The sequence below is a fragment of the Mustela erminea genome, chromosome 4 (genome assembly GCF_009829155.1).
Source record: "Mustela erminea isolate mMusErm1 chromosome 4, mMusErm1.Pri, whole genome shotgun sequence".
Lineage (NCBI taxonomy): Eukaryota > Metazoa > Chordata > Mammalia > Carnivora > Mustelidae > Mustela > Mustela erminea.
The window spans coordinates 25,881-34,642 of record NC_045617.1 but is presented as its reverse complement, the minus strand read 5'-3'; the positions used below and the strand labels follow the sequence as shown (position 1 = coordinate 34,642).

Below are 8,762 nucleotides of genomic sequence, written 5' to 3'. Positions count from 1 at the left end.
GACTATGCAAGTGGCGTGCTCGGTTAGGAATCCAGTGCCCGGTTGTCTGTCTTCTCATCAGTCTGTGAATTGGTTAGTGGTTGCAAATGATGAGATTCTACTTATTCTCCAGTTGCTCATGGAATACTTTTTATAAAGTGATACATTTCACATAGCAGGATAAATGATTGCTTCTTTCCGTTTGAAAGTTTTTGAGGTAAAATACCCGAGTGCTTACGTGTCCAATTCAAATTCAGGACTATGGAAGTTTCATTTAATCACGTTTTTTACACTGAGAATCCTTAACTTTTTAAAGACCATGGACTGGAGAGTTAGGGAATCCCACGGTCGCTTACTTCACCGTACATTATACACGCAGTCGCCTCAGATCACACGACCACCAAGGTGATGATCAGAAGCACTTACACACACTTAGGTTGCGGCGATCTCTGAATTGTCAAGGGATGGCGAGGCCAGCATTCAGTATCTGACCTGAAAGGACACGTCAGTGTATTGCTCTCTTGGTAGGGGTGAGCAGTTGCGTCAGGCAGCGTCTGAGCCCAACAAGTTTTGGGGGACAGTGGACTCTGGATCAGCGATAGTGAAGGACATCCTTCACAGGAACTTACTGGGTGAGATGTGATCGTTTTAGTGGTTTTCAATGCATCTTGACATTTCTAGAACTGAATTGCTCAGTGTTTTTGTGTAAATTTTTGGTTTTAGGTTATTTCTATTTTGTGTTATTTTGCGTGTGATGGCCATCTTTTAACATGGATGCTAGCTGGCACTGGGACTTTCCTTCTGTTGATTTGGACTAGTCTGTAAGCAGAAAGACCCTGTGAACCCTCACCCTAATTGCCAGAACTTGGTAGGGGTACACATCTCAAGAACAGCTTGGCTGGTTGTTGCCAACATGCCTGCGAGAATGTCCTCTGTCCTCTAGTGAGGTCTCCAGACAGCCCTAATGGATTTTGTTCAAATCGTTAGCAGTCAGGGCACTATTCTGCTTTGGGAGACTTACGATAGTTTGCAGTGTGAAGACCCCCACCACTAGCCCAGTTTTCCAGAAGCCACCAAGCTTCCCACCAAGTGTTGATTCTTGCCACCAGTTGATGACAACTTGTGATGTGTCCCTCCACCGGCCACCCGCTCTATCACCGTATGTGGGATTCTCAGACTTTGCTCTCCCAGCTTGAAAACTGTGACGCCTCCCTCTTTACCGCCCAGTAACAAATCCCCCCGTCGTAGGGCGATACTTTGGTTTCTCAGGTGGCGCTATTTCACACACGTTTATGAACTGTATGTATATAGGTACACGTATGACGGGGGCTAATCGACCAGGAGTTCTCCTACAAAAGTGTAGTGACATTAACTAATGGTGACATTAACAAAATGATGCACTTATGGCTAGATTAGCTATTGGTTTTCCAGTGCTGATCAGCAGCAGTGTCCCTGCAGGCTTGCTTTCGTGCTGGGCAGGTATCACTGGTGCTGAAAGAACTGGACGGTCACAGCAGAATTGTGAAGCGCTAGGGCTGGAAGGAGCCTTAGCACAGTCAACAGATTTAGCGGACCTCCGGGCCAGATTTCCCTAGGGAAATTCCAATGGCCAGTTCCTGCCTCCTTACTTAGATTTATTCCCCGTGTGTTCACTGGCATGGGGGCAGGGGGAGGGGAGAAAGGCAGTCGTTCTGGCCTTGCATCTCCTGTCTGGGCCGTGCTGCCGGCTGATCAAGGTCAGTTTTAAAGGAGGGCTTCTCTTCTAGTGTCAGGTGTGCACCACACTCACTAGCCTGCTGGGGTTTGTATTTTTCCAGTGTCCTGGGCTTCCACATATGCTAGAGCTGGAGACACTGACCTGATTACCCGTCATGTCTCCTCAGGTTTTACCCACATAGTTTTCTTGGTTTTAACATTGCAAATTTTAGTGGGGAAAATGCTCCGCATGATGATTATCTTAATTAGGCAATTAACCCATTTTTATTGTAGAAAGAAACACACATAGGCGATTACTTCACTTATTCCCACCATCCTTGGTTAACTTGCTCACGCTAATATGGATCTTTCGATTTCTGGAGACATACACATGTATAAATACTTTCCTAAAAATATAAACATACTCTGAGTATCTTGGTGTCCGTTGAAACCTTTATCTTGTGCGTATAGGTGTGTATCCTTAAGACTGCATTACCTTCTTCTGTAGGGAGTCACCAGAACTTAATTACCTGTCACCAGACATTTTTGTTGCACGAATATTTACATACCGTAAACTCATCTAAAGCAACATCTTTGTACCTTTGTCTCTGCTGCAATTATTTCTTAGGATAAATGGACTTGCAAGGTTTAAGAGACTATGAGCATTTTTAAGGCTTTACATTCTCTTTAGGGTGTATTTGTTATATCTTGCTTCCAAACAAATTCCTCTGTGTAGCCAGTCCCCAGTCTACAGTTTTCAGCACAGGTGAAGACAGCCAGGACACCCCAGTCGATACTCCTGCCCAGTCTGTCGGCCTTCAGGTGGTTGAGCAGCTGGGGCATGACCTGAGAAGATGACACGATTAGAGCCCTGCGCTGAGGCAGGGAACACTGCTTTCAACAGACCTTCCTCACCAGACTGCAGGGCCCCTGGTCTTTCTGCTCGCTGGCTTTGACACTGAGAACCAATTACTGTTGGATACAGTCTTCACAATTCCTTTTTTTCCTCAAGCAACAAGTATTACCGACCCCTCTGTAAGGTTAGCAGATCCACAGGACAAGAGCATTTCTACCTAACCCAAATGGATTGTGACCCTAACAATTCCTTTTGAAAAACCATTTGTCTTAATGACTATATCCACCTGTTTTCCTAACAAATCCACAAACTAAGACCAAAACCTTACTAAGGCCTCTCAAACGCTCCTGTCACCAAGTACAAAGACCTTAACTGCCATACCAAGAAAAGAAGGAATATTTACAATTACAAGGGAACAAAAGGCAGACACTAAAAATCATGATGTAACCACACTGGGAGTCCAGAAGGAAGAAGGAACTACGTGCCGGTCAGCAGATGATGTCCAGAGACGAGCAGACTGACAAGTCATCAGAAAAAGCATTTAATTTAGAGCACTACTGGACGAAACGGTAAGACTGTTCCCTCCAGGGAATAAGCCTGTGGGTGGGACGCACTTTCCGTGGTAACGGCAGGACCCATGTGCATGTATTATTTCAGTGAAGTTTTGCGGCATTTAATAACATCACTTAGGGTGATTATATATTAAAGTAGTCATTTAAGGTCATACCTGGAATTCAAATATTCTCTTGGCACCACAGGGGCAATTTGGAATATCCTTTTCTTGAGGGATATTTTCACCAGAGATCCAGACGGGTGCAATCCCTCTGCCGTATCTGAGAACCTGCAATCAGCCAGCATCGTGAGCAAATCTCCACCATGTCCTCTGAGCTGCCAGCACGACTGGTGATAACCTGGGGGACTGTGATGAACACTCACCCGAAACAGTTTTACTGTCCCCCCACTTCAGACCTGGCACCACTAATGCTTTTTCAAAGTTATCAAATCAGGTATTTTAGCTTATCTGACTCAGGATACCAAAATCCTTTTTTGTAGATGATAATACGGTTAGAATCTGAATCCTAGGAATGTTCTGTGAGGGTCCCACCATAATCCTGTTTCTCCATTACCAGCTTCTGAATCCAAAATGTAGCCCAGAGTCTGCTTATTTTCACAGTAAACGGAACCTCTGTTAAAAACTTTAAAAGGGACCAGGGGTGTCTGGGTGGCTCAGTTGGTTATGCACCTGAATCTTGGTTTCAGCTCACGTCATGGTCTCAGGGCTGTGGGATGGAGCCTCCAGGCTCAGCAGTGTCTGCTTGTCCCTCTCCCCCTCCCCTTGTGTGTGCGCTCTTTCAGCATGCTCTCACGAATGATAAAATGCTCAAATGAAAAATTCTCCCTTGCTCTGCCCCCCCGCCCCTGCTTGTACTGCTCTCAAAATACATACATATATATTTTTAAAGAAATTTAAAGGGACAAATGTTAAATAATACACAGTTGCTTAGATAAATATTAGAGATAAATTGCATTGTAACTGAGTGTCTTTCCTAGGTTTTTTTTTTTAAAGCATGTGCATTATCGGGGCACCTGGGTGGCTCATTGGGTTAAGCCTCTGCCTGGAAGTCAGGTCATGATCTCAGGGTCCTGGAATGGAGCCCTGCATCCGGCTCTTTGCTCAGTGGGGAGCCTGCTTCCCCCGCTCCCTGCCGGCCTCTACCTACTTGTGATCTCTGCCTGTCAAATTAAAAAAAAAAAAAAAAAGGTCTTAAAACAAACAAAAAGGCATATGCATTACTAAAAACTACCTTCGCAGTGTTTAGGACCTAGGTCTGTTCTCATGATGTTCTTCCCCTGGGTATTTATTTAATTCAGTGACTGCTTTTCAGGCATTTAGTTGAACTTTCTTCAGTGATTTAGGTTTAGGACGAATGTCTTTAAGGGGAATGATATTAATGGAAGAACAGAGATGAAGAAGGGAGACATTTGCTGAGCACTTACTATGTGCCTCCAGTTCCCCCTTCATCCTCACAACTAACCTCTAATTTTTTTACACTGTAGATGCAGTTACATCAGAGCTCTTCATGTAACTCTAGAATCGAGGATTCTTCCCAAACCCCAAAGCCATTTTTCTTCTCACAAAACCAGTGTCTGTGTTTACGTATCATGTTGGTTTTACAAGCAAAAGGTTCTTGTTGGATAAATGGGCAAAAATACCTGTTCCTTTCTTGCTGCCACTGGCGCAAACTGCCTGTATTACAAGCAACATCTTACTCATCTGTGTCCAATGATGGACCCCACGTGATAAAGAGCATAACCTCTAGTTTTTCAGTAATTACTGACAGGATCAGCAGACCATCTGGGTGAAGAATTCCCACTCTTAAGAGACTACCTTTATCGTAGCTACTTGTCAGGGACTGTACCCTGAAAACACCACCTGAGAAGAACAGAAAGAAGAGTTTACCTGTTCTGGCTCAAGGGCTATTTTAGTTTTAAACTTCTGGAAAATTTTATCTTCCTTGGATTCGTGTTTTGCCATGGAATCCAATTCCTCCTCAAGTGCTTCACCTGAAAAATACCGGCACAACTGTTAGGGCAACAGAACTAGTGCCCATGACCTGGTACTTCCCACATGCTGAGGGCAGGAAATTCCAAACAACCAAATTAGTGTTAAATGAGATCGCAAAAGCCCCATGTTCCCCACGGGCTCTTTCCTATTTTAATACCTTTTGTTTTCACTACTGCCCTTAAGCTGCCTGGCCCATCCCCATGTCTTCATGTCTCAGTCATGTCTTCTCCCAGCGGGTCTGCTCACTCCGTGTTCTCTCTGCCCACGCCTCTCCTAGGATCCCAGCTCTCTGAACCACTGTTGTCCTCAACAGGATTTAGTCTGTGTTCCATGTACCAAAGTCTATTTTTGTTATCACCAGAATAGGAACTATAAACCAATAAGGAGATATTCTAAAGACTTCAGACTCTAAAACCCAATTTTGTGGTAGTTAAGAGCTCAAATTCTGGAGTCAACAACATGGGAGCTCAAACTGCAGTTTTGAATCTTTAGCAACTTTGGTTACATGACCATGTTACCCAGAAAACCTCAAACTTCTCACTGCAAAATGAGGTACAGTTTCTAACTCACTGTACTGCTCTCAGGATTCTTAATGAGATCGTGCACAAAAAGCCCTTGATGCAGAGTAAGACCTGGACAAATGCTGGCTACTAACCCTTCTCTTAGGTATCTGGTCGACCTAGATACTACATTTAGCATACCGTTAGCACCTCTCGGTAACTTGGAAAATTGGGTAGACGAGAGAAACATTTAAAGGGCACCTGCTCGCCAAACACTACGCCAAGTGTCTCCCATGTTTGACCTTGATCTGAGAAATAGATCTGGGATCCAGAGGAACTACAGGTTTACAGCATCTTGTGGAGGAGCCCTACCCAAATGACCACCTGGATACTTACCCTGACATGTCTTCATCAGAACCAGAGTCTACCTGACACATATACCAAGGAGGAGGAACAGGAAGGATACAGTCAAGTGATCGTGTTTGAGAATCACAGGCTGCAGGACTCCAAAGTGAGTTCACTTCCTGTCAGTACCGACCTCTCTTTCCGGCGTACTGAGCCTTTTCTTTTCAGCCTTTTACTCAGTCACTTAGTGAATCAAGTTCTAAAACTGGTTCCTTACCCATGCTCCCCAAGATTTCTGATTCATGTTCTTTTTCAACAACTTCAGGGGTAATCTCATCTTCTGTTTCTATTACAATTTCAAATTCTGGAAAAAGGAAGTTGTGGTCTGGAATCGTTCTGTCCAAATAATCTGAAACAAGAAAACGTAACTAGCATCATTACCAATCACACAGTTTTAAAGAGGATCCAGTCGTCCCCCGTTTCTGAAGTATACTGCATGCAGCAGCAGTTTTCCCTAATAAATCAACCCTCGCAGTCCCTGCAATTCAGGTCGTAAATTAAACGCCTGTATTAAAGCAAGTTTGGGACATAACTGAGCAGGCAAGACCTCAGGGCTCCTCTCTCAGAGGTGTTCGCGGTATCCCTTACTAGGACTCTGAGAAGCAGAATGCCTTCTCTAATCTTAACTTTTAATCTCAAAACAAAAACCTTGGGTTGACCGAGGCCACGAAACCGAGCTAGGACGTCCGATGCGCCGCTCACCGGACGGTGTGCAAGCCTGCTTGTGGCCGGATCTCCAGTCCAGAGTCTGGTGCTCCCTGCTGCAGTAATGGGCCTTGTGGCATCTGGAGCACGTTTTGGGGCCTAAACAGCCACAAACCCTGCAGAGATGAGCCCCAGACGGGAGCTGGAGGCGCACGCGGTCTCCCGTCTCTGCGGGAGGGTCCTCGGAAGGCGGCTCGTACGAGTAAAAGTCGTTTTTCCTGGGCAGCTGATTCCTAAAAACTGCGAGAGGAGGAGGAGGAATGTCAGTGTCACCGACAGGACAATCCCGCCTGTCGGAGCCTCCGGCCCGGGGCTGAACAGACGCGAATTCCTTCAACACAGAAACAGGAGCTTTTTGACTTCAGGGATCGGATCTTCTGTCGGGGCACGAGGCCAGTTCGGCACCGCAGCAGTCGCAGCCGGTGTCCGTCGGGCTCCGGGTTCCCACTCCGGGTTCCGTCACGCGACGGCAGAAGGGCGGGGGCGCCGTGCGGGCCCGGCTGCGCGGACGACGGTCCCTGCCGTCGGGGGAAGCGCGCCGCCTGCCTCGGCCCGCACGACGCGCCCAGGGGAGGCGGCGGGGGGACCCGGGACCGCGACACTCCCCGCCCCGCCCCCGGCCCCGGCCTCCGCGCGGGACCCCGACACTCCCCGCCCCGCCCCCGCCCCCGGCCGCCGCTCACCCCGCAGGCCCGCGCAGCACGGCGGCGCCCGGCAGCAGAAGAGGAAGAGGCCGCGGTGGAAGGCGTCGGCGCGGCCGGGCAGCGGCGCGTACAGCTGCAGCAGGAAGACCAGCGGGCGGCCGCACAGCGCGCAGGCCAGCTCCTCGGGCCCCGGCAGTCCGGCCGCCCCCAGCCACGCCGGCCGCCCGCCCACCTTGCTCGGGAACTGCTCGCTGCGCAGCCGCCACGCCGGCGCCGCCTCCACGAAGCCCAGTTCCGCCGCACGGGCGGCCGCCATACGGCGAGCTGGGCCGGCGTGCGCGGGGACGCCCTCCGCGGCCGGAAGGCGGACGTCAGCGCAGAACCGGATATCCGGAGCGGGTGGGGGCGGGACTAAGGAACTGTTTCCGGCCCCGTGACCTGGGCGCGGGGCGAGGAGTTGAATGACCCCGGAAGAGGCGCGTGCGAGTTCACCGAGGAGTTCGACGGCGTCTTGAGTGTCGCTTGTGCCCCTTCCCCGCCTTTTGGACGTGGGGCCCTTGGCCACGTCGGACGCGGGTTTTTATTTTTTTAAGTAAAAACTGACAATAAGATTCCAGTTCCAAATGCAGCAAGTCTGGCGCTTGGCCGCCTGCCGCGGAGCCGGTCCCTGCTCCTCCGAGGGCCGCTCCGGTGACCCGCGGGGCCGCTCCGCGCGGGGAGGGCCGGGCCGGCCGGGCCGCGAGCGAGCGGAGCCTTGCCCCCCCCCCCCCCGCTTCCGTTTCCCGGAGTTACTTTGTAGCGACTCGCGTCTCCGTGTCGGCTCTCCCGAGAGCGCGCGTCTGAGTCTCCGCGGACTGGAGCGTGCGGACGCCGTGAGGTCTCGGGCCGCGCCTGGGCCGGGCGTGCGGGTCCCTCGTAGAGCCTGGAGCAACGGGATGCAGTCGTTTTGCTGAAGCAGAGACAACACGAGAATGTTTATCTCTTAGGGACCGAGAACACGAGGGGGCCCGCGGGCTCGCCCTGAGCAGGGGTCCCGGCAGCCCCGGGAGCCCGAGGATGTCTGCTTTCAGCAACTAGGTTCTCGACATGGCGGAAGCCACCGCCCTTCTGAGTAGGGTGTTTGTAGACGTGAACTGCGTTCGGAGGGAGAAGAGCCGGGTTCCTCTCTGTCTGTCGGGTCCGGGAACCGTGCGGAGCAGCACATCGTTGAGGAATGATCTGCTTCACTCCAGGGAGGACTGCCTGCTCCGACCCAGCTTGACCCAACGAGCGTGTGCTTCCAGCGGGGCGGCCCCAGGTGGCTTAGAGAGTCCAGTGACGTTTCACACCTCCCGTCTGTGACATACGCTCCTTTCTCTGATACACATAATTCAGTCATGCGAAGACGAGGTAATGCCAGAGACACTCGTCCA

At 50.0% G+C, this 8,762-nt stretch overlaps 1 protein-coding gene across 2 annotated transcripts; it reads right to left on the bottom strand.

Annotated features, from left to right (window-relative positions):
• Positions 1-1,931: 1,931 nt before the first annotated feature.
• PDCD2 (programmed cell death 2) lies at positions 1,932-7,722 on the bottom strand. 2 transcript variants are annotated; one of them, XM_032338407.1, is made up of 6 exons: positions 7,390-7,722; positions 6,704-6,946; positions 6,219-6,350; positions 4,992-5,095; positions 3,258-3,371; positions 1,932-2,520 (listed from the first exon to the last, which is right to left on the bottom strand). In XM_032338407.1, the coding sequence occupies exons 1-6, from the start codon at positions 7,664-7,666 to the stop codon at positions 2,362-2,364; spliced, it is 1,029 nt and encodes a 342-aa protein (XP_032194298.1). In that variant the 5' UTR covers positions 7,667-7,722; the 3' UTR covers positions 1,932-2,361. The 2 variants fall into 2 exon arrangements, with proteins under 2 accessions (XP_032194298.1, XP_032194299.1); XM_032338408.1 differs by having other exon boundaries at positions 6,704-7,037; positions 7,583-7,722.
• Between the last annotated feature and the right edge of the window lie 1,040 nt (positions 7,723-8,762).